Source organism: Pseudophryne corroboree, chromosome 9 (assembly GCF_028390025.1).
Source record: "Pseudophryne corroboree isolate aPseCor3 chromosome 9, aPseCor3.hap2, whole genome shotgun sequence".
Taxonomy (NCBI): Eukaryota; Metazoa; Chordata; class Amphibia; order Anura; family Myobatrachidae; genus Pseudophryne; species Pseudophryne corroboree.
This window is the reverse complement of record NC_086452.1, coordinates 330,529,023-330,555,645: the sequence shown is the minus strand read 5'-3', so window position 1 is coordinate 330,555,645 and position 26,623 is coordinate 330,529,023. Positions and strand designations below refer to the sequence as shown.

Here is a 26,623-nt window from a genome sequence, read left to right as displayed (position 1 = left end):
TAGAGATTAAACTGTCCTGAGGTAATTATTGCAGCAAACAGTGGGTTAGACCTTGAAAGCTATGTTTGACCAGTGTAGGGTATCGCGCTGGCCCAGGACGCCCCTCACAGCGCCGTACACAGTGTGCCGCTGAGCCTTCCGGAGCGCAGCCTGTCAGAGCTGTGCCGCCATTACTGCCGGGGACCCGCTTACCGGGACTTCGGCATCAGATTCACCACTTCTTTCTTCTGGCTCTGTTAGGGGGTGGTGGCATGCTGCGGGAGTGAGCGGTCGCCTCGGGCGGCTAACGATCATCGCCCTCAGGAGCTCAGTGTCCTGTCAGCGGAGATAGGGGCCATTAATCTCAAGGGTTGGATCCTACTCCCACGAAGCAAGGAGGTTGTTGCCAGCAGCCTGCCTGTAAAATAACAGACTCTAGAAAACAATAAAACTAAGAAAACTCCTAGGAGCTCCCCTAGCTGTGACCGGCTCCTCCGGGCACATTTTCTAAACTGAGTCTGGTAGGAGGGGCATAGAGGGAGGAGCCAGCCCACACTGTTAAACTCTTAAAGTGCCAGTAGCTCACAAAGGACCCGTCTACACCCATGGTACTAACTGGAACCCCAGCATCCTCTAGGACGTAAAAGAAAAAGGTGGAAAACTCTTCAGGAGCTCTCCAAAGCGTGACAGGCTCCTCCGGGCACATTTTCTAAACTGAGTCTGGTAGGAGGGGCATAGAGGGAGGAGCCAGTCCACACTATTGATTTCTTTAAGTGCCCATGGCTCCTAGTGGACCCATCTATACCCCATGGTACTAATGTGGACCCCAGTATCCTCTAGGACATAACAGAAATACAGAAACAATACACATACAACACAGACTGAATACAATACAAGCCTGCCCTATTGCATGTGAGGAGACACAGAAGAGAGGACACCAGTGCATACATCGCTGTACAGCCCCAGTGAGACTGTCAGCATTTTATCTAGTAATATATAACAGTTATACTGCTGTACAGAAAATTCCCTAGAGGAACGTAAACTGTGCACTAACAGCTGCTCTCCCCCTCTACCACCCGGTACCAGTGATCCTGTGACCGTTTGGAGGAGCTGTATGAGGCTGCTGCCGCCACTGTTTATGCAGAGGAAGGTGCCAAAATGCAGCTGAGCACACTCTGATGTAGCTCCGCCCCCCGCTATCGCGCCGGAGCTACTAATAAGTTTTATACTGGCTATGTCTCAACAGGCTGTGCAGCCTCACAAATGCTTGGTACAACACATCTCCAGCCAGTCTCACGCAGGGACACCCGCGGGTCCCCCCAGGAGGGACCCGTACGCCTCACCCACGCTTCTGCCACACAATGAACTGGGGGGACCCCCTGGCGGGGCCCCCAGTTTGTACTCACCATGACGATCACCTTCAGGCTCTGTTAGGGGAGTGCGGCAAGCTAAGGAGCAGTGCCCCGCTGAACAAACAACCCCTCAGGACAGTGGTCCTGCAGCGAAGATGCGGCTCTGCACCTCATGAGGCCGGTGACCATCCCCCCCCCCTTCCCCCAACTCCCACAGCGCAGGTATGCTGTTGCCCAAACAGCATACCTAAATAAATAAAAGTTTAAATGAAATTGAGAAAAACTCTGGAGCTTCCAGACAGTGCATCCTCTCCTGAGGGCATTTTTTCCTAAACTGCCTGTGAAAGGGGGCATAGAGGGGAGGAGCCAGCATACCCAGTTGAATAAATTTAAAGTGCACTGGCTCCTTTGGACCCATCTATACCCCATTGTACTAATCTGTCCCCAATAAACTTCTTTAAAAGAAATGTGGCAAAGGTATTAAATTACTTAAAAAGTTTTCATCTGTGTTTCAGTATGAAACTTCAGCAGGATCAATAAAAAAATGGTTGGAACCATATAGTGTTTGACTCTCATTGAGCAAGTTCTAGTGGGAGGTTCCAGATTCCCCCTGTACTCGCATCACGAGCAGTCCAAGCATGATGGTCAATAGACTTGGTTGCAGGTAAAGCCAAAAGCGACAAACGCATTTTGAGTTTTATAACTCTTCCTCAGACCCCATCCCCAGTCCCCCCATATACTCAAGCCACCCCCGATCCATATGCACCACCCAACATCCTCCCCCTGTACTCACACAAATACTGCCTCTGGGCTTTCACCCAATATGCAGTGCTCTCAGACTGCTCCTCCAGCAGTGGATACTGCCTCCCCACCTGCCAGAACCCAGCTGTAGCACTCCCCCAATACCCTCTGCGCCTCCCAAGCCACTTTATTTAATGTCTGCCCAGCAGTCACACCCAGAGTCGGCCATAGGCATAGGCAAACTAGGCAATTGCCTAGGGCATTTGATATGCCTACGGGCATCAGCAGCTTCTGCTGATTAAAATGATATGCATCATGCCTATATTCTGTGTGTAACATGTCATATGCAGATACAGCCAAAGTCTCACACAGTATATAGGCATGCTGCATATCATCTTAATCAGCAGAAGCTGCTTGTGCATCCTAGCCACATAGCAATGCAAATAAGATGCATTTTCATAAAAAAAGGTGTGCCCGACGTTAGCATTGAGGCAAGATTAATGAGGACACATCTGTATCCAAGCAGAGGCAGAGGTCACAGTGTTAGTGGAAGTGTGAGTGCTGTGTACATGTGAGTGGTTTGGTTGTGAAGTAGTGTTCGGAATATGTGTAAGGAGCATTATGTGTGTCATGTAAAAATGCATTAATAATGTGCAACATATGTGTAAGGGGCACTGTGTGTGTTATTATGTGTATAAGAGCATTAATGATGTGCAGCATATGTGTAACAGGGTACTACTGTATGTGTGTCATTATGTGTATGGGGGCACTATGTGTCATTATATGTATACGGGCATTAATAATGTGCGGCATATGTGTAAGGTACATTATGTGTAAAAGGGCATTAATAAAGGTTGTCATAATGTGTAAGGCGCATTATGTTTATAAGGACATTAATACGGTGTCTCATATGTGTAAGGGGCATTACTGTGTGGAATTACGTGTATAAATGCATTACTAATATGTGGCATTATGTGTATAAGGTGCTCTACTATGTGGCGTTGCATATAGAAAGGGCACTACTGTGTCGTCTAATCTGAATAAAGAGCAATAGGGTGTGGTGTAATGTGAATAAGGAGCAATTCAGTGTGATGTAATGTGAATAAGGGGCTCTACTGTGAGGAGTAATGTTTATAAGGTAAAGTGGTACTACTGTGAGATGTAATGTGAATTATGGACACTATCGCATGATCAAATGTGAATAAAGTTGCAGTACTGTGTGGCATAATTGGAATTGGGGGTACTATTGTGTGGCCATGCCCCTTGCCAGCAAAAACATACCCTTTTTTAGGCTGTGCACCAAACGTGCGAACTGTTCCTATTTAAAATATAGGGGGTCCAAACACCAAATAAGGACTGCTATGGGTGAGTGGTGATGGTGCTGAGAAAGAGGTGCAAGGTCAAAGGCGGAACCAGCGGTGGTTCTAGGGGGCACCAGACAAAATCTTGCCTAGGGCATCATATTGGTTAGGGCCGGCTCTGGTCACACCGCTGTACCCTGGCACACTCGGGCCTGAGCCATCTTTTCGTATGGGCTCAATGGGCAGTTGCCCAAGGGCCCCAGGAGTATAAGAGCCCTGGGCTAATAGCTGAGGGTACCCTTTTTCCAGAGGTACCAGATTTTTGGAAATCGGCACTGGGGACCCGGCGATATCCAACTTCAAAGCAGTGGTCCCTATCTGAGCCTGTTAATTGCTCTTCCCAGCCAGATAGCACGGGTTCTGTTTGACTTAAGAGTTTTTCTTAGCATATACTCCAAAAACTATGACTCTCCCCTTTTGGTGGACACTGGCAGCTTCTCTACTATGCCCAGAACCCGAGATATCAGTCTTCCAGCAGCTGGTCCCTGCTCCAGCTCCACACGCCTAGTATGCTGTTTTATATTTTTCATCTATGGATTGCTCCGGCTGCTGAACTCTGATCCCCAAGTCCCCAATAGCTCCTGAAAGGTGGGCCTCTAGATTTTTATCCCATTGAAAGAAATCCATTTCCAGGAACTGGCGATATCTGCAGTCAAGCACTCTGCCCTCCCACTGGAAAAATAAGATTTTACTTACCGGTAAATCTATTTCTCGTAGTCCGTAGTGGATGCTGGGGACTCCGTAAGGACCATGGGGGAATAGACGGGCTCCGCAGGAGACACGGGCACTTTGAAATAATTTAGATTCTGGTGTGCTCTGGCTCCTCCCTCTATGTCCCTCCTCCAGACCTCAGTTAGAGAAACTGTGCCCGGAAGAGCTGACAGTACAAGGAAAGGATTTTGGAAATCCAGGGCAAGGCTCATACCAGCCACACCAATCACACCGTATAACTTGTGATAAACTTACCCAGTCAACAGTATGAACAACAACAGAGCATCAGTTCAACCCTGATGCAACAATAACATAGCCCTTATTACAGCAATAACTATATACAAGTATTGCAGAAGAAGTCCGCACTTGGGATGGGCGCCCAGCATCCACTACGGATTACGAGAAATAGATTTACCGGTAAGTAAAATCTTATTTTCTCTAACGTCCTAGTGGATGCTGGGGACTCCGTAAGGACCATGGGGATTATACCAAAGCTCCCAAACGGGCGGGAGAGTGCGGATGACTCTGCAGCACCGATTGAGCAAACAATAGGTCCTCCTCAGCCAGGGTATCAAACTTGTAGAACTTTGCAAAAGTGTTTGAACCTGACCAAGTAGCAGCTCGGCATAGTTGTAATGCCGAGACCCCTCGGGCAGCCGCCCAAGAAGAGCCCACCTTCCCAGTGGAATGGGCTTTAACTGATTTTAGCAGCGGCAATCCAGCCGCAGAATGAGCCTGCTGAATCGTGTTACAGATCCAGCGAGCAATAGTTTGCTTTTAAGCAGGAGCACCCAGCTTGTTGGATGCATACAGGATAAACAGCGACTCCGTTTTCCTGACTCTAGCCATTCTGGCTACATAAACCTTCAAAGCCCTGACCACATCCAGTAACTCGGAATCCTCCAAGTCACGAGTAGCCACAGGCACGAAAATAGGTTGGTTCATATGAAAAGATGACACCACTTTTGGCAGAAATTGTAGACGGGTCCGCAATTTTGCTCTATCCATATGGAAAACCAGATAGGGGCTTTTATGTGACAAAGCCGCTAATTCTGACACACGCCTAGCCGAAGCCCAGGCTAATAGCCTTACCACCTTCCACGTGAGATATTTTAACTCCACCGTTTTAAGTGGTTCAAACCAGTATGATTTCAGGAAACTTAACACCATGTTAAGATCCCAAGGTGCCACTGGAGGCACAAAAGGAGGCTGAATATGCAGCACTCCCTTTACAAACGTCTGAACTTCTGGTAGAGAAGCCAACTCTTTTTGAAAGAAAATGGATAGGGCCGAAATCTGAACCTTAATGGAGCCCAATTTTAGGCCCAAATTCACTCCTGACTGTAGGAAGTGAAGGAAACGACCCAGCTGGAATTCCTCTGTAGGAGCATTCCTGGCCTCACACCAAGAAACATTTTCACCATATACGGTGATAATGTTTAGCTGTCACGTCCTTCCTAGCCTTTATCAGCGTAGGAATGACCTCGTCCGGAATGCCCCCCTTTTATGCTAGGATCCGGCGTTCAACCGCCATGCCGTCAAACGCAGCTGCGGTAAGTCTTGGAACAGACAGGGCCCCTGTTGCAACAGGTCCTGTCTTAGAGGAAGAGGCCACGGGTCCTCTGTGAGCATTTCTTGCAGATCTGGATACCAGGTCCTTCGTGGCCAATCTGGAACAATGAGGATTGTTCTCACTTCTCTTTTTCTTATTATCCTCAGCACCTTGGGTATGAGAGGAAGAGGAGGAAATACATAGACCGACTGGAACACCCACGGTGTCACCAGGGCGTCTACCGCTATTGCTTGAGGGTCTCTTGACCTGGCGCAATACCTCTGTAGTTTTTTGTTGAGGCGGGATGCCATCATGTCCACCTGTGGCAGTTCCCACCGATATGTGATCTGTGTGAAGACTTCCTGATGAAGTCCCCACTCTCCCGGGTGGAGGTCGTGTCTGCTGAGGAAGTCTGCTTCCCAGTTGTCCACTCCCGGGATGAACACTGCCGACAGAGCGCTTACGTGATTCTCCGCCCAGCGAAGAATTCTGGTGGCTTCTGCCATCACCACTCTGCTCCTTGTGCCGCCTTGGCGGTTCACATGAGCCACTGCGGTGATGTTGTCTGACTGAATCAGCACCGGTTGGTCGCGAAGCAAGTGCTCCGCTTGACGTAGGGCGTTGTATACGGCCCTTAGTTCCAAGATGTTGATGTGGAGTCAAGTCTCTTGACTTGACCACAGACCTCGGAAATTTCTTCCCTGTGTGACTGCTCCCCACCCTCGGAGGCTTGCGTCCGTGGTCACCAGGACCCAGTCCTGAATTCCGAATCTGCGTCCCTCTAGAAGGTGAGAACTCTGCAGCCACCACAGGAGTGACACCTTGGCCCTGGGGGACAGGGTGATTAACCGATGCATCTGAAGATGTGATCCGGACCACTTGTCCAGTAAGTCCCATTGGAAGGTCCTCGCATGGAACCTGCCGAAGGGAATGGCCTCGTATGATGCCACCATCCTTCCCAGGACTCGAGTGCAGTGATGCACTGACACCTGTTTTGGTTTTAATAGATTCCTGACCAGTGTCATGAGCTCCTGAGCTCTCTCTATCGGGAGATAAACCCTTTCTGGTCTGTGTCTAGAATCATGCCTAGGAAAGGCAGATGAGCCGTAGGAACCAACTGCGACTTTGGAATATTTAGAATCCAGCCGTGTTGCCGTTACACTTCCAGAGAAAGTGATACGCTGTTCAGCAACTGCTCTCTTGATCTCGCTTTTATGAGGAGATCGTCCAAGTACGGGATAATTGTGATACCTTGCTTCCGCAGGAGCACCATCATTTCCGCCATTACCCTTCTGAAATTGGTCATGACAATCCTGTACCGCAAATCTGAGGTACGCCTGATGAGGTGGATAAATGGGGACATGAAGGTATGCATCCTTTATGTCCAGAGACACCATAAAATCTCCCCCTTTCAGGCTTGCGATGACCGCTCTTAGCGATTCCATCTTGAACTTGAACCTTTTCAGGTATATGTTCATGGATTTGGGTCTGACCGAACCGTCCGGTTTCGGGACTACAACATGGTCGAATAATAACCCCCTCCTTGTTGAAGGAGGGAAACCTTGACCACCACCTGTTGAAGATACAATTTGTGAATTGCAGTTAACACTATTTCCCTCTCGTGGGGGGAAGCCGGCAGGGCCGTCGGTGAGGAGGCATCTCCTCAAAGTCCAGCTTGTATCCCTGAGACACAATGTCTATTGCCAGGGATCCCACAGGGAGTGAACCCACTTGTGGCTGAAATTACGAAGACGTGCCCCCACCGGGCCTAGCTCCGCCTGTGGAGCCCCAGCGTCATGCGGTGGATTTTGTAGAGGCCGGGGAGGACTTCTGTTCCTGGGAACTAGCTGTGTTGTGCAGCTTCTTTCCTCTGCCCCTGCCTCTGGCAAGAAAGGACGCACCTCGGACTTTGTTTCTTTGTGATCGAAAGGCTGCATTTGATAATGTCGTGCTTTCCTAGGCTGTGCAGGAATATAAGGCAAAAGATCAGAATTACCAGCTCTAGCTGTGGAGACCAGGTCCGAGATCCCTTCTCCACACAATCCTCAGCCTTCCATATGCCTCTTAAGTCGGCATCACCTGTCCATTGCATATTCTACAGGACACATCAAGCAGAAATCGACATAGCGTTGACTCTAGAACCCAGTAGACTAATGTCTCTTTGGGCATGTTTTATATATATATATATATATATATATATATATATATATATATATCTTAAGACAGCATCTTTAATATATATATCTATATACATATCATATATATATATATATATATATATATACATATACATACTAGGGTCTCAATCTCTGCTGATAAGGTACCTGTCCACGCTGCTACAGCGCTATAAACCCATGCCGACACAATCGCCGGTCTGAATAGTGTACCAGAATATGCACGCTATCTGCAGGATCCCTGAGGATAGCTGTTAAGTCAGGGCTACCTTTTGGGCAAACGTGACACCCTAGGGGAAGATTCCCATCGTATCCTGGCCCTAGTAGGGAAAGGATACTCCCTGAGAATTCTTTGTGGGAAACTGCAGTCTCTTGTCTGGAGATTCCCGCTCTTTTTCATCATGAGAGGAGGGAAATTTACCTCAGCTTTCTTCCCCTTAAACATGTGTACCCTTGTGTCAGGGACAGATGAGTCATCAGTGATATGCAAATCATCTTTTATTACAATAATCATATATTGACTACTTTCCTGCCATTTTGGCTGTAACTTTGCATTATCGTAGTCGACACTGGAGTCAGACTCCGTGTCGATATCAGTGTCTATTCTTTTGGATAGTGAGCATTGAGAGACTCTGAAGGTCTCTGCGACATAGGGACAGACATGGGTAGATTCCCTGTCTGTTCTGTAATCTTTTGTGCAATAAATTCACCTTAGCACTTAATTACACATATCCAAACAGGTGACAGAGACACCCTTCACACACACATTTGCTCCATCTTCTCCTTAGGCGAGCCTTTTACCTCAGACATGTCGACACACACGTACCGACACACCACACACTCAGGGAATGCTCATCTGAAGGCAATTCCCCCACAAGGCCCTTTGGAGAGACAGAGAGAGAGTATGCCAGCACACACCCCAGCGGTATTAACCCAGGAATAACACAGTAACTTAATGTTAACCCAGTATCTGCTGTTTATATTGATTTTTGCGCCTAATTATGTGCCCCCCCTCTCTTTTTACCCTCTTCTACCGTGTATCTGCAGGGGAGAGGCTGGGGAGCTTCCTCTCAGCGGTGCTGTGGAGAAAAAACATGGCGCTGGTGAGTGCTGAGGAAGAAGCCCCGCCCCCCTCGACGGCGGGCTTCTGTCCCGCTTAAATATAAATTTTCTTGGCGGGGGCTCATACATATATACAGTGCCCAACAGTATATATGTGTACTTTTGCCAAAAGAGGTCCATATGCTGCCCAGGGCGTCCCCCCTGCGCCCTGCACCCTTACAGTGACCGGAGTATGTGAGGTGTGTTTGGAGCAATGGCGCACAGCTGCAGTGCTGTGCGTTACCTCATGTGAAGAACGGAGTCTTCTGCCGCCGATTTCGAAGTCTTCTTGCTTCTCATACTCACCCGGCTTCTGTCTTCCGGCTCTGCGAGGGGGACGGCGGGGCGGCTCTGGGATCGGACGACGAGGGCGAGATCCTGTGTACGATCCCTCTGGAGCTAATGGTGTCCAGTAGCCTAAGAAGCAGGACCTAGCTTCAGAGAGTAGGGCTGCTTCTCTCCCCTCAGTCCCACGATGCAGGGAGTCTGTTGCCAGCAGAGCTCCCTGAAAATAAAAAACCTAACAAAATACTTTCTTACAGCAAGCTCAGGAGAGCTCACTGAACAGCACCCAGCTCGTCTGGGCACAGATTCAAACTGAGGTCTGGAGGAGGGACATAGAGGGAGGAGCCAGAGCACACCAGAATCTAAATTCTTTCTTAAAGTGCCCATGTCTCCTGCGGAGCCCGTCTATTCCCCCATGGTCCTTACGGAGTCCCCAGCATCCACTAGGACGTTAGAGAAATTATTATTAAGCCCTCTTCCCTATACACCCTTCACCTGCGTATTAAACAACCCCTACCACCATGGAAGTCATGTACTGGGCCCTTCATTCAGCCCAAGGCCCCCTTCTACAGTTTAGTGTTCTCCCTCCGGCCCCATCTCCCAGCATGTCTGTGCAGTAAAGGAGCAATTAGCAGAAATTACTACACCAGGTCCTACATGCTTAGCGTAAGATAGAACACCCCCTAACACCCACGGGACATCAAAGCTGCCGCTGATGGCATCCCCCCCATACAGAATCAGTGGGGGTAAGGGGGGGGGGGGAAGGACGACTGATTGCGGGGTGCCGACTGGTGCGAGGTGGTGTGTGGATGCGGGTATACAGAGATTTCAGGTGCTGCTGTATAAATGGGGGAGGTGGCGGTGCAGTGGTGGTGAAACTAGTGCAGTACTCGCTCTGTGCAGGACTGATCTAGCATGGATCCTCCGGCTCAATTGCTGACCGGCATCCTGGGCTGACAGTAGCAGCCACAGCAGTCATGACCGTGCAGAAGTAGGCGGACACTGCCGGTCAGTGTCTGCCTACTTATCGTTGCGTTAGAGGAAGAGTTTCCCCTACACTTGAACGATTAGTTGGGAAAATCAAACAAACATGTTTTATTTTCCTAACTAGTTGGACAGACCATTTTTTCAGCGTGAGAGAGCAAACGGATGATTACGGTTTGCTTCCACACACTGCCAGATTATCATTCCAACCAGCCACCTAGTTGGCTGGTTGGAATGATATTGTTCTGGTGTATGGCCAGCATAAGAGCCTGCAAGTTGCAGGCAGCCTCATGAGGTCTTCGACCTAGCTGTTAGATTTAAAGCAGTTTTTGTTCAAAGGCAAACCTTAGCTGAAATAATTTCCCCCAAAAGGAAATGTGTTCGCATTAATTATCCTTAAAAAGTATGGGTAGATCTAAAAAGGAATATTTCATCTAGCACATTGTAGAAACTAGCTAGAATCTGACTAATTGCTATAGGCAACACTTCCAATTTTCCTCTTTTTTTTCTTTTAGACATTTACGTCTACCTCTCAGACTCTTGGTTTAATGTACTGCTTAATGATTACACAAACAGACTGCAGAACCAAGTTTGAATTGACCTTTTCTTTCCTGTGCAATTATGTGTGGATGGTGTAATAGCATTACTGCCCTGTGTGAAGTTTGTATATTCTCCCTGTACTTGCATGGGTTTCCTACAGTCCACAAATATACTGGTAGGTTAATTGTCTACCAGTGGGAAAAAAGTAATCCTAGTGTGTGCATGTGTACATGGGCAGACTAGATGGGCCAAGTGGTTATTAACTGCCATCAAATGCTAAAGAGAACCTACATACTGTAACACCTATTCAATTCAATGCAAACAAGGCACTATAATAGCCCCCTCTCTCGCATAAAAACTGGATTCATTCAGATGATCCACTTTGTTCTGAAGGGAGTATTTACCATATAGCGCTACTTCCATGAGATAAGCTCTCCTTGTTGCTTCACAGGAGACAAATTATGCAGCAAGCCAGTCTAGGACAGAACCTACGCCTGTACTGGAAAGCTTTACTTTTAAACCACAGAGAATGCAATCGTAGAATGTGGTGATGGGCTATCACCCAATTATGGGGGTAATACCAAGTTGATCGCAGCAGGATTTTTGTTAGCAATTGGGCAAAACCATGTGCACGGCAGGGGAGGCAGATATAACATGTGCAGAGAGAGATAGATTTGGGTGCGGTGTGTTCAATCTGCAATCTAAATTGCAGTGTAAAAATAAAGCAGCCAGTATTTACAACGCACAGAAATAAAATAACCCACCCAAATCTAACTCTCTACACATGTTATATCTGCCTCCCCTGCAGTGCACATGGTTTTGCCCAATTGCTATCAAAAATCCTGCTGCGATCAACTTGGAATTACCCCTTATGTATACAGTCTCTGTAATGCTTACAATGTATTCAGATGGGGAAAGTCTTCACATATATATACCCAAAAATTCAATAAATATTACACCTGTTATTGAACACGTTTGTGATACTATTTCATACTGGAAGATAGCTGCTTTAAAATATCTGCTATATTTTATTTCAAAGACGATATCATTTAGATAGTTTGATGTTTTTTTTAATTTTTTTATTTATAAATACTTGCACAAATGCCTATCTTTGAGCAGGCTGTAGTACCCAGCCCCTTTGTTTGTGAATATGTAAAGAATTAAACAACGTAAATAATGTTTATATCAAATAATTAACCACCACACATCTATTTCATTATTTTAAAATTTTTTTTTTTTTTTAGGTAACACAAATAAAAATCCACACAATCGCCAACATCTCTGATATTGCACCTAACAGGGATCTTATATATGAACCTCTCGATCCGAACCATTTCCACAATGCATCTAATTTAAAACATCTTCAAGTGTTAAGAAAATGCTTTTCCTAAGATAAAAAAAATAAAATAAATCCACAAGTGCTACACTACAATGTACTGTACCGTTCCAATGCCGCAATACAGACAGCAGGGAAGGCTCTGAGCCATTGTAATCAAATGCAGCACCTGCAGTTTAGGAAGAATACATTTCTGTAGTGTTAACATATGACAAAACTTAGAACTCACTGCAACATGGTAGAGAAAAAAAAATGTATCTACAAATATTTATAAAAATATAACTACTTTATTTAATCTCTGCACTGCCAAAATAGACTGTTTCAGTCTGCTTTGGCAGTGCAAGTTAAATAGCAGGGAATAAGCGAAAGGGCATAATAGGTAATTTATGTCTGTTCGCCACTTTTCAATAAATATAAATATTTTCTAACAGAGAAAAGCAAATGGAAGATATAGGTCGACAGCCTGACTGCAGTCTTTATATTGGCTGAAATCTAGATGCAGACCTCTTGGTTGGCCTCCATTAAATGAAATATACAGGCATGACTGCTTTTTTCCCCAAGTGCCCAATGTATGTTCTGAGCTGTGTTAATAGATAGGTGAATGCAGTAAAACAAACTCATAGAACCAATCAAGAATGCGCTGTTCATACAGTGCCTTGCTAACGTATTCACCACCCTTGGCTTTTTACCTATTTTGTTACATTACAACCTGTAATTTTATTTTAATTTTTTATCTGAATTTTATGTGACGGATATGCACAAAATAGTCTAAGTTGGTGAAGTGAAGTGAGAAAAATTTATATAAAAAAATAATTTTTATAAATAAAAATTAGAAAATTGGCATGTGCATATGTATTCACCCCCTTTGCTATGAAGCCCCTCAAAAGTTCTGGTGCAATCAATTACCTTCAGAAGTCACATAATTAGTGAAATGAAGTCCACCTGTGTGCACTCTAAGTGTCACATGAACTGTCAGTATAAACACACCTTATCTGAAAGGCCCCAGAGGCTGCAACACCACTAAGCAAGCGGCATCACACCATGAAGACCAATGCGCTCTCCAAACAAGTCAGGGACGAAGTTGTTGAGAAGTACAAGTCAGTGTTTTGTTATAAAAAAAAATATCCAAATCTTTGATGATCCCCCAGAGCACCATCAAATCCTTCATCTTCAAATGGAAAGCACATGGTACCAACAACAAACCTGCCAAGAGAGGGCCAGCCACCAAAACTCACAGACCGGGCAAGGAGGGCATTAATCAGTGAGGCAGCACAGAGACCAAAGGTAACCCTCGAAGGAGATGCATAGTTCCACAACAAGGACTGGTGTATCTGCACGTGACCACAATAAGCCGTACACTCCATAGAGCTGGGCTTTATAGAAGAGTGGCCAGAAAAAAGCCATTACTTAGTGTTAAAAATAAGAAGGCACGTTTTGAGTTTGCCAAAAGGCATGTGGACGACTCCCCAAATGTATGGAGGAAGGTGCCACCAAGGAAAACGCTATGTCTGGTGCAAAGCCAACACATCCCATCACCCTAAGAACACCATCCCCACAGTGAAACATGGTGGTGGCAGCATCATGCTGTCAGGATGTTTTTCAGCAGCAGGGACTGGTAAACTGTTTCGACTTGAGGGAAAGATAGATGGTGCTAAATACAGGGATATTCTTGAGCAAAACCTGTTTCAGTCTGCCTGTGATTTGAGACTGGGGCGGAGGTTCACCTTCCAGTAGGACAATGACCCGAAGCATACTGCTAAAGCAACACTCGAGTGGTTTAAGGGGAAACATTTAAATGTGTTGGAATGGCCTAGTCAAAGCCCAGACCTCAATCCAATTGAGAATCTGTGGTCAGACTTGAAGATTGCTGTTCACAAGCAGAAACTATCCAACATGAAGGAGCTGGAGCAGTTTTGCCTTGAGGAATGGGCAAAAATCCCATTGGCAAGATGTGACAAGCTCATAGAGACTTTTCCAAAGTGGCTTGCAGCTGTAATTGCAGCAAAAGGTGGATCTACAAAATACTGACTTTAGGGTGGTGAATAGTTATGCACGCTGAAGCTTTCTGTTATTTTGTCCTATTTGTTGTTTGCTTCACAATAAAAAAAAATAATAAAAAAAATCTTCAAAAGTTGTAGGCATGTTCTGTGAATGAAATGATGCAAGCCTTTAAACAATCCATTTTATTTCCAGGTTGTGAAGCAACAAAACATGAAAAATGCAAAGGGACTGTACACACACACACTTGTAAATACTGGACGGGCTATAGAACATACTACGGCCACGGCCCAACTAGTGAAGTGTACATTCTCTGCACTCTTCAGTGTTTCATATAGTGTCAGGTATGCTATACCCACCAAGTGTGTGTGTACATGACCTACGCCTGTTCTGTGCTGCTTTGTGTCTGTGGTCTGGGTTTAATAAGAGAAAATAGAAACATGAACAGATATATTGCACAATAGTGTAACTCATGCATTAATATTCTGCATCTGCTATCAAAAGCACGTCCACACTCACATAGGATAACATGTTGTCCTATATGCGACACATCTACTCTTTATACAATGGTCCCAGAGTAGGATAGTGAATATGCATACTAATCAAGATGTCCCCTTACACCAGCCTTATTCACCACTATTAAACAAAGCAATGGCCCCAATTTGTGATCGAAGCTAAGAGAATGTATAATCCTTTCCTGCTGAAGAAAAGGATCTTATTTCTATAAAAGCTTTCTAATCTACTGTATCTGCCTGCTCAGTGTACTTTTCCCTCAGAGACATTAAAGTTGACCTATCTCCCTCTATGGTAATTTGCATTCATGTAATGAGGCCACCTCCTAGATGCTGTAAGGCAGGGGGCTGAAGAAGAGGGCACAAATCAGAATTTACTCCATCTGTACAAAAAAAGATTTTATAAAACCACGTTTAGCTCATAGCTTTCTAGGTACTAGGCACAATTAAGAAATCAGCTTCAGGAGACTAAAGTGCCCTTAATCTATCCAAATCACTGGTAATAGGTTGGTATTAGCTACTAAAGACTGGCAAGTGGATCAAGTAGGACTGCGAAGTCTCATTTTTAGTGATACAGCAAGCAGTAGCTGGATAGGTTAGAAAAAAGATACTTAGAATTTGCAACAATCAGCACAAAAGGAATGTTCAGCTGTTACAGTGTTAAGGTGTTATGCTACGTAGCTCGGAAATATCTTGATGACAACAGACTCAAGGGACAGAATGGTATCTACTGTTCACTTGTGTTTAAAGCCATGTAGCTTCAACAATAAGACTATGATGGATAATTATACCAAATATATAGGCTTGTTGCAGGTTGTGATTAACTTAGGCCAATGGCAACACTGTACATAAACCATACTAGAAATTTTGATTTCAGTTCCTGAACAATAATCCATTCTGTCAACTACACACAGGTGGTTGAACAGTGTCCACAAAAGTGCAGTCCTATTGCATTAGGTTGGTATCGATATCCCGATCTTCAAAATCACTAGGGTTAAAATACTTACCAAAATCCCTCATCTATCCCCCAGCAGCCTAACCCTAACCCCAGTACTTACCATCGAGATCAGTCAGGATTATATGCAACAGGATATTGACATCCCATTGCACCCAATCAATGTTCAGTGACCGATTGGATTACATAGAAATCAAATTAAGACCAGCTTTTTACCAGCAACATTATGCTCCAAAGCATTAGGATAATTGCAACATAAAATTAATTTTGTATGAAATTGGCAGTAAGAAAAACCTCAGCTGGAGAATCTGTTCAGAAGGTACACAAATACGATCTCAACCTGCAACAAACCTACTTGACCAAAGCATATACAGGGCTCTTCTCTAAAGACCCTCTATACATGGATAGTGTATGTTTGCAAAGGATTCATAGGAAAAAATGTCAGCACAGAATTTGGTCAAAAAGAAGGAAAATCAGGAAATAATATTTCAGACAAGCTACAGCTGTATGGTTGTATCCTCCTCCAGAAGTTGGTCAGGCTGCCAGTCAGGCTGTCTCTTCTATCAGATCAGAATTCATCATCAGAACTCAGGAGCAGAGTCTTCTCCGTATCACGAGCACCTGACAGACTCTGTGAACGAGAGATGATCTGTCCATTGCGCCAGCTATTGTTCTGCTCTAGGGTGGATTGCTGGGTGTATTGCTGATAGGCTGGTGAGAAGTTATGGATGGCATCTTGCACAATGTCATGAGGATTCATGGTCTCCTTTAGGCTACTTGAGATGCTCTTCATGGGGGCACAGCGGCCTACAAAGAAATTAAAGACTTTTATAAATGGATGTCTTCATTAATACGGATAACAAAAAACTGAAGATCATTTGAGCTAATTGCCAATGGCATTAAATCAACCCTTTAAACACTATTCTCACAATCCATCTTTCAGTAGTCAGTATATTTAAGAAAACAAAAAATAAATAAAAAAACAGAATGCACGTTAAAAAACCAAAACCTGTTATACAATAGTAAAGAATATGTTGTTGATCCAGCGTCTGGGAGGTTAATACCGCATTCACATCGCAAATGCCGGATCCTACCCGGTAAGACAAACGTGTACTTACCGGGTGGGATCCGGCATTTGCGCTCCTCTGCTGGCTTTCCGACCCGGCAATATACCGGGTCGGTTGCCATAGCAGCGGAGGGAGCAGCAGCAGCAGGGGTGGAGGCGGCGCCGGGAGATGAGCTCATCTCCTGTGCCGCCTCTGCTGTGAATGGGAGCCGATTCGCATCGGAACGGCTCCCATTCACACTGCGCCTGACCCTGTAATCAACCCGGTAAGAACCCTTCTTTTTTACCGGGTTGAATTACCGGGTCAGGCGACCCACTAATTTACAATTGGACCTTTCACATCGCACACGGACCCGTTTCGACACGGCAATATGCCGTGTCGGTACCGGGTTTTCAGTGCGATGTGAAAATAAGAATTTACTTACCGATAATTCTATTTCTCATAGTCCGTAGTGGATGCTGGGGACTCCGTAAGGACCATGGGGAATAGCGGCTCCGCAGGAGACTGGGCACATCTAAAGAAAGCTTTAGGACTATCTGGTGTGCACTGGCTCCTCCCCCTATGACCCTCCTCCAAGCCTCAGTTAGGATACTGTGCCCGGACGAGCGTACACAATAAGGAGGATTTTGAATCCCGGGTAAGACTCATACCAGCCACACCAATCACACCGTATAACCTGTGATCTGAACCCAGTTAACAGCATGATAACAGGGGAGCCTCTGAAAGATGGCTCACAACAATAATAACCCGATTTTTGTAACAATAACTATGTACAAGTATTGCAGACAATCCGCACTTGGGATGGGCGCCCAGCATCCACTACGGACTATGAGAAATAGAATTATCGGTAAGTAAATTCTTATTTTCTCTAACGTCCTAAGTGGATGCTGGGGACTCCGTAAGGACCATGGGGATTATACCAAAGCTCCCAAACGGGCGGGAGAGTGCGGATGACTCTGCAGCACCAAATGAGAGAACTCCAGGTCCTCCTCAGCCAGGATATCAATTTTGTAGAATTTTACAAACGTATTTGCTCCTGACCAAGTAGCTGCTCGGCAAAGTTGTAAAGCCGAGACCCCTCGGGCAGCCGCCCAAGATGAGCCCACCTTCCTTGTGGAGTGGGCATTTACAGATTTTTGGCTGTGGCAGGCCTGCCACAGAATGTGCAAGCTGAATTGTACTACAAATCCAACGAGCAATAGTCTGCTTAGAAGCAGGAGCACCCAGCTTGTTGGGTGCATACAGGATAAACAGCGAGTCAGATTTCCTGACTCCAGCCCTCCTGGAAACATATATTTTCAGGGCCCTGACAACGTCTAGCAACTTGGAGTCCTCCAAGTCCCTAGTAGCCGCAGGCACCACAAATAGGTTGGTTCAGGTGAAACGCTGAAACCACCTTAGGGAGAAACTGAGGACGAGTCCTCAATTCCGCCCTGTCCGAATGGAACATCAGATAAGGGCTTTTTCAGGGCCAACAGCATGACCACTTTCCATGTGAGATATTTTAACTCCACAGATTTAAGTGGTTCAAACCAATGTGACTTTTGGAACCCAAAACTACATTGAGATCCCAAAGTGCCACTGGAGGCACAAAAGGAGGCTGTATATGCAGTACCCCTTTCACAAACGTCTGAACTTCAGGGACTGAAGCTAGTTCTTTTTGGAAGAAAATTGACAGGGCCGAAATCTGAACCTTAATGGACCCCAATTTCAGGCCCATAGACACTCCTGTTTGCAGGAAATGTAGGAATCGACCCAGTTGAATTTCCACCGTCGGGCCTTACTGGCCTCGCACCACGCAACATATTTTCGCCAATTGCGGTGATAATGTTTTTGCGGTAACATCCTTCCTGGCTTTGATCAGGATAGGGATGACTTCATCCGGAATGCCTTTTTTCCTTCAGGATCCGGCGTTCAACCGCCATGCCGTCAAACGCAGCCGCGGTAAGTCTTGGAACAGACAGGGTCCTTGTTGGAGCAGGTCCCTTCTTAGAGGTAGAGGCCACGGATCCTCCGTGAGCATCTCTTGAAGTTCCGGTTACCAAATCCTTCTTGGCCCATCCGGAGCCACGAATATAGTGCTTACTCCTCTCCATCTTATCAATCTCAGTACCTTGGGTATGAGAGGCAGAGGAGGGAACACATACCCTGACTGGTACACCCACGGTGTTACCAGAGCGTCTACAGCTATTGCCTGAGGGTCCCTGGACCTGGCGCAATACCTGTCGAGTTTTTCCCAACGGTTTATAATCATGTGGAAGACTTCTGGGTGAAGTCCCCACTCTCCCGGGTGGAGGTCGTGCTGAGGAAGTCTGCTTCCCAGTTGTCCACTCCCGGAATGAATACTGCTGATAGTGCTATCACATGATTTTCCGCCCAGCGAAGAATCCTTGCAGCTTCTGCCATTGCCCTCCTGCTTCTTGTGCCACCCTGTTTATGTGGGTGACTGCCGTGATGTTGTCCGACTGGATCAACACCGGCTGACCTTGAAGCAGAGGTCTTGCTAAGCTTAGAGCATTGTAAATGTCCCTTAGCTTCAGGATATTTATGAAGTGATGTCTCCAGGCTTGACCATAAGTCCTGGATATTCCTTCCCTGTGTGACTGCTCCCCAGCCTCGCAGGCTGGCATCCGTGGTTACCAGGACCCAGTCCTGAATGCCGAATCTGCGGCCCTCTAGAAGATGAGCACTCTGCAACCACCACAGGAGGGACACCCTTGTCCTTGGTGACAGGGTTATCCGCTGATGCATCTGAAGATGCGACCCGGACCATTTGTCCAGCAGGTCCCACTGGAAAGTTCTTGCGTGGAATCTGCCGAATGGGATTGCTTCGTAGGAAGCCACCATTTTACCCAGAACCCTTGTGCATTGATGCACTGAGACTTGGCTCGGTTTTAGGAGGTTCCTGACTAGCTCGGATAACTCCCTGGCTTTCTCCTCCGGGAGAAACACCTTTTTCTGGACTGTGTCCAGGATCATCCCTAGGAACAGAAGACAAGTCGTCGGAACCAGCTGCGATTTTGGAATATTGAGAATCCAACCGTGCTGCAGCAACACTACCTGAGATAGTGCTACACCGACCTCCAACTGTTCCCTGGATCTTACCCTTATCAGGGAATTGTCCAAGTAAGGGATAACTAAAATTCCCTTCCTTTGAAGGAATATCATCATTTCGGCCATTACCTTGGTAAAGACCCGGGGTGCCGTGGACCATCCATACGGCAGCGTCTGTACCGATAGTGACAGTTCTGTACCATAAACCTGAGGTACCCTTGGTGAGAAGGGTAAATTTTTAACATGAAGGTAAGCATCCTTGATGTCCCGAGACATCATGTAGTCCCCTTCTTCCAGGTTCGCAATCACTGCTCTGAGTGACTCAATCTTGAATTTGAACCTCTGTATGTAAGTGTTCAAAGATTTTAGATTTAGAATCGGTCTCACCGAGCCGTCCGGCTTCAGTACCACAACAGTGTGGAATAATACCCCGTTCCCTGTTGCAGGAGGGGTATCTTGATTATCACCTGCTGGGAATACAGCTTGTGAATGGCTTCCAAAACGGTCTCCCTGTCAGAAGGAGACATCGGTAAAGCCGACTTTAGGAAACTGCGAGGGGGAGACGTCTCAAATTCTAATTTGTACCCCTGAGATATCACCTGAAGGATCCAGGGGTCTACTTGCGAGTGAGCCCACTGCGCGCTGAAATTCATTGAGACGGGCCCCCCACCGTGCCTGATTCTGCTTGTAAAGCCCCAGCGTATACGGAGGGCTTGGCAGAGGCGGGAGAGGGTTTCTGTTCCTGGGAACTGGCTGATTTCTGCAGCCTTTTTCCTCTCCCTCTGTCACGGGGCAGAAATGAGGAACCTTTTGGCCGCTTATCCACGAAAAGACTGCGCCTGATAATACGGCGTCTTCTCATGTTGAGAGGCGACCTGGGGTACAATCGTGGATTTCCCAGCTGTTGCCGTGGCCACCAGGTCTGAAAGACCGACCCCAAATAACTCCCTTAATAAGGCAATACTTCCAAATGCCGTTTGGAATACGCATCACCTGACCACTGACGTGTCCATAACCCTCTACTGGTAGAAATGGACAACGCACTTAGACTTGATGCCAGTCGGCAAATATTCCGCTGTGCATCACGCATATATAGAAATGCATCTTTCAAATGCTCTATAGGCAAAAATATACTGTCCCTATCTAGGGTATCAATATTTTCAGTCAGGGAATCCGACCACGCCAACCCAGCACTGCACATCCAGGCTGAGGCGATTGCTGGTCGCAGTATAACACCAGTATGTGTGTAAATACATTTTAGGATACCCTCCTGCTTTCTATCAGCAGGATCCTTAAGGGCGGCCATCTCAGGAGAGGATAGAGCCCTTACAAGCGTGTGAGCGCTTTATCCACCCTAGGGGGTGTTTTCCAACGCACCCTAACCTCTGGCGGGAAAGGATATAATGCCAATAACATTTTAGAAATTATCAGTTGTTATCGGGGGAAACCCACGCATCATCACACACCTCATGTAATTTCTCAGATTCAGGAAAACTACAGGTAGTTTTTCCTCACCGAACATAATACCCCTTTTTGGTGGTACTCGTATTATCAGAAATGTGTAAAACATTTTTCATTGCCTCAATCATGTAACGTGTGGCCCTACTGGAAGTCACATTTGTCTCTTCACCGTCGACACTGGAGTCAGTATCCGTGTCGGCGTCTATATCTGCCATCTGAGGTAACGGGCGCTTTATAGCCCCTGACGGCCTATGAGACGTCTGGACAGGCACAAGCTGAGTAGCCGGCTGTCTCATGTCAACCACTGTCTTTTATACAGAGCTGACACTGTCACGTAATTTCTTCCAACAGTTCATCCACTCAGGTGTCGATCCCCTAGGGGGTGACATCACTATTACAGGCAATCTGCTCCGTCTCCACATCATTTTTCTCCTCATACATGTCGACACAAAAGTACCGACATACAGCACACACACAGGGAATGCTCTGATAGAGGACAGGACCCCACTAGCCCTTTGGGGAGACAGAGGGAGAGTTTGCCAGCACACACCAGAGCGCTATATATATATATATACAGGGATAACCTTATATAAGTGTTTTTCCCCTTATAGCTGCTGTATAGTTAATACTGCGCCTAATTTGTGCCCCCCTCTCTTTTTTAACCCTTTCTGTAGTGTAGTGACTGCAGGGGAGAGCCAGGGAGCTTCCCTCCAACGGAGCTGTGAGGGAAAATGGCGCCAGTGTGCTGAGGAGATAGGCTCCGCCCCCTTATCGGCGGCCTTATCACCCGTTTTTTTATGTATTTTGGCAGGGGTTAAATGCATCCATATAGCCCAGGAGCTATATGTGATGCATTTTTTGCCATCCAAGGTGTTTATTATTGCGTCTCAGGGCGCCCCCCCCAGCGCCCTGCACCCTCAGTGACCGGAGTGTGAAGTGTGCTGAGAGCAATGGCGCACAGCTGCAGTGCTGTGCGCTACCTTGTTGAAGACAGGACGTCTTCTGCCGCCGATTTTCCGGACCTCTTCTGCCTTCTGGCTCTGTAAGGGGGCCGGCGGCGCGGCTCTGGGACCCATCCAAGCTGGGCCTGTGATCGTCCCTCTGGAGCTAATGTCCAGTAGCCTAAGAAGCCCAATCCACTCTGCACGCAGGTGAGTTCGCTTCTTCTCCCCTTAGTCCCTCGATGCAGTGAGCCTGTTGCCAGCAGGTCTCACTGAAAATAAAAAACCTAAACTAAAACTTTCACTAAGAAGCTCAGGAGAGCCCCTAGTGTGCACCCTTCTCGTTCGGGCACAGAGATCTAACTGAGGCTTGGAGGAGGGTCATAGGGGGAGGAGCCAGTGCACACCAGATAGTCCTAAAGCTTTCTTTAGATGTGCCCAGTCTCCTGCGGAGCCGCTATTCCCCATGGTCCTTACGGAGTCCCCAGCATCCACTTAGGACGTTAGAGAAAGGGGTATAAGTGAAGCCTAATACAACTTGAAGTACTCTACACCATTAATTGAATTTGTAAGCCCCAGTGTACTAAGGAACAAACAGTGTAAAGCCGGGTACACACTATGTGATATTTTAAACTATATTACTCATTTTCAACCTTTTGAGCGATATCGTTTCTAATATCGACCAGCGTTTACGCACTATATCATTAACGAGGCACGCTCCCAAGGTAGTTAACAATATTGTTGTTGTCTGTGCGTGCAGCTCAATTTTAGTCATATTGGCCAATAGTGCATATTCAGGCCTATCGTTAGTGATAGTGTTCAGTGTGTACGCACTATTTCGTCCGACCGGGAAGGTAGGGAAAATACTAGGCGATATCGCTCATGGAGCGAATCGTCTAGTGTGTACCCGGCTTTAGAAGTAGAGAACATTGGCATCCTATCACTAGTTGCTGTAAAATGAGGGTCAGCAAGAGAAGAAATGCTCATTGCTTACTTTGATGGACAAAAAATTAAAAGGGTAACAAATTCCTTTTGACTATTCCATTTATGCTCGCTATATACCTATGAACCATATTCAATTCCCAATGAAGAGTGGTCAGAGTGGCCAGTAAACTAATCACGAAGAATTATGCTACAGGAACATTACAGATTTTCATATGTGCCTCTGTTGGTTGAGAAGAAAAATCGTCGATGCTGGTTGCAGAAAGGGGTCAGAAACTATCAGAGCATTAGCACCACTAACGGAATTGGCCCGTCTGAGTCCTGCAAATACAGTCTTATGGGAGGGTTAGTGAGGGAGAGGGTGCTAAGCATCTCTGCAAGCATTTTAGTTCTTTTTTGCAACAGTTTAATGTAAAAGGCTTACTGTAAGAAGATTAGCAATAAGAGGGAAAGAAGAAAAAGAATATAAAACTGCAGATTCAACCAGCTTGAAAAGGTAATGCAGACAGGGCTGTACCTACCGTAGGGACCGTAGGTTGGAACAGCTGCAGCAATTAACCAGTGCAAAAGCAAGGGAAACAAAAGAGAGAAAGGACAGATAAAGACATACACAGAGGTTATACAGTGACCTGTAAGTGGAAACATTTAGTGATAACAGCTCTCAAACATCATGAGGCTCATATGTTGATGAGTCATACATGCAAAAAGGCTTGGCTCAATCACAAGGACCACATGTTCGCCCCCACCCAAACAGTGCACTCTGGGCGATGACTCAGCACTATTGCTCCTACAAAAACAACGTAAGGTGTCATATGCTCACAGGACACATTCTATAATACAAATACCTTACACATTCTCACATAGTCAGCCGTTTTCAGGCAACTGACACAAATGCTACTACACTAAACATCGCTTTAACATTTTAAATATTATTTTGTTTTTACAAGCAGAACAAATTTTTTTGGGGGGGATTTCCAATTTTTAAATTGGAGAAAAATGCATTGTTTAAAAATTTTTTTTTTATACATTATAAACATTGGCATTTCTATCATGGGTGCGATGCACACGGGCCGCTGGGTCCAGGGAGGCTCACACCGCACCCATGTTGTTTTAACACTCACCTTTCCGGAGTCCCGCGATGGGTGAAACAGCAGTGGCAAAAATCATACCCAAAATGGCAGTCGCGCATGCGCAGTACGACATTCGCCTCTGGGCCTTGGCGGGCGCCATGTTTCCGGAGACCTGTGCATGCGCACTAGACTCTGGCAGAATGACGGAGCCTATGGCTCCATGGCGATGAGGAGGCACACCCGGAGTCTGAACACAGGCCCCCTCATCTCATAATACGCCCCTGATTATATACTATAAAGACAAGACTATAACAATGTTGTACTAGGTTACAGCACAGCATGTTCTAATATTCCATTATACAGTATACATTTACAGATCCCAGTAGATCAGGAAATAGTAAGACTCACATCACATGGGGGATAAGCCTGCCCGGGTCGTTCTTAAAACTTTATTTAAATCTAAGGCCTCTGATGGCTTTGGCCTCCCTAATCTCCGATTAAACTACATGGCCTCTCAATTCGGGCACCCATTGCGTTGGGTCTCTGACAGTGCACTTGTTTGCAGCGCAACGATCGGGTCGGAACTGTGCATGCAACGGCGCATGCCGGACAGCCGGGGCCGTCGTCCTATCCGTTTGATAGATAGACAGTGTCTAGTTAGACAGTCAATAGATAGACACCATATATTAGACAGACATTAGGTCGACATGATCAAAAGGTCGACAGGGTCAAAAGGTCGACATGAAAATTGTCGACATAAAAAAGATAGACAAATGTTTTTTTTTAAAATGTAACATGTTTTTGGATTATTTCATACTTTCTCTATCCATGTCGGCATAGAGTTGGTTATAAACCTTGTGGCGAGCGCAGCGAGCCACCGTGCCCGAAGTGTGGCGAGCCCCGCGAGGGTATGCCTTTCTACAATTGGGGGTCCCAGATGACAAAACTATCCACACAAACCACAAAAATGCAAAAAACATGGTGTCTACCTTTTCCATGTCGACCATTTTCATGTCGACCTTTTGACCCTGTCGACCTAATGTCCATCTAACATATGGTGTTTATCTATTGACTGTCTAACTAGACACTATCTTTCATACCGGAACCGGCCGTCGTTCCTTAGCGATCGCCTCTGCCTGATTGACAGGCAGAGGCGGTCGTTGGGCAGGAGGGGACGGCACAGCGCCGCTTGGCCGCCGTTTTGGGGGCGCGGTCCAGCCAACGCAGGTGTGGCCGGACCGTGCGAGGGGCGGGCCCCAGCGGCTGCGTGATGTTACACGCAGCCGCTGCGGCCAGGGGCAGCGACGAGCAACTCCCGGTCAGCCGCAGGAGCCGGACAGACATGCAGGGCGGGCTAGCACTGTGCTGGGCGTCCCCCCGCATGTCTGGGAACATGATTGTAGCTAAATTTAGCACAGCTACGATCAACTCGGAATGACCCCCTTAGTGAGGTGTCTGGTTGAGCAGACTGTGTCGTCTCTCTCACTTCTACAGTTTTTGCTTTCTGGTTGCCCTGCATTTAGCTTGCCTCCTATACTTCGGTCAGGTCCATTTGGTCTGGTGATTTGCCCGCAACCCATATGATTGGTCGGACATAGATAAGGACTCGCTCCTATGGTTTAAAATGTCCTACTTTGAATTGTTTAAGCTCTCTACTGACATTATTTGGATCTTATGTGGGGTCTCTTCCTTGGGACAATTTTATTATGCAGAAGTTTTTAAGTCTTATTCTGAATTGCAGGAGCAATTTGGGATTCCCAACACAGCCTTTTATACTGTAGGTAGTTACAACTCATGTATGCTATAAAATCTGTTTATTATTTATTACCAGTTATTTATATAGCACACACATATTCCGCAGCGCTTTACAGAGAATATTTGGCCATTCACATCAGTCCCTGCCCCAGTGGAGTTTACAATCTATATTCCCTATCACATGTACACACATGTACACACACACACACACACACACACACACACACACACACACATTTGCGCAAGCGATAGTTTTGTTGGGAACCAATTAATCTATCAGTATATTTTTGGGTTGTGGGAGGAAACTGGAGTACCTGGAGGAAACCCACGCTAGCACGGGGAGAATATATAAACTCCACACAGTTAGAGCCAGGGTGGGAATTGAACCCATGACCTCAGTGCTGTGAGGCAGTAATGCTAACCATTACACCATCTGTGCTGCTCAGTTTGGGAAGACTCCTCCAGTGTAGTCCTCTTATCGGGTTAAATCTACTTGATTTAAAAAACAAAACTCACATCACATATATGACGGGGCACAAGCAATATCTATATCAGTGGTTCCCAAACTCAGTCCTCACACAGTTCATGTTTTCCAGGTCACTTAGCAGGTGCACAGTATTCATTATCATGACACATTTTCAAAGATTCACAGGTGGAGCAAACTATTTCACTTGTAATTCTGTGAGGAGACCTGGAAAACGTGAACTGTTAGAGGAGAGAGTTTGGGAACCACTGGTCTATATGGAAGTCTC

General features: G+C 46.2%; 1 protein-coding gene across 3 annotated transcripts in view; it reads right to left on the bottom strand.

Moving 5' to 3' along the window:
• Positions 1-11,834: 11,834 nt before the first annotated feature.
• Positions 11,835-26,623, bottom strand: part of TMEM184B (transmembrane protein 184B) — a 326,752-nt gene continuing 311,963 nt past the window's right edge. For 2 of the 3 annotated variants that reach the window (XM_063940547.1, XM_063940548.1), the window contains exons 10-11: positions 23,568-23,591; positions 11,835-16,388 (exon numbers count right to left, since the gene is read on the bottom strand). In XM_063940547.1, the coding sequence (XP_063796617.1) occupies positions 16,150-16,388; positions 23,568-23,591 (263 nt within the window). In that variant the 3' untranslated portion in view covers positions 11,835-16,149. The remainder of the gene's footprint in view (positions 16,389-23,567; positions 23,592-26,623) is intronic. The other variant, XM_063940549.1, reaches the window with a different exon arrangement.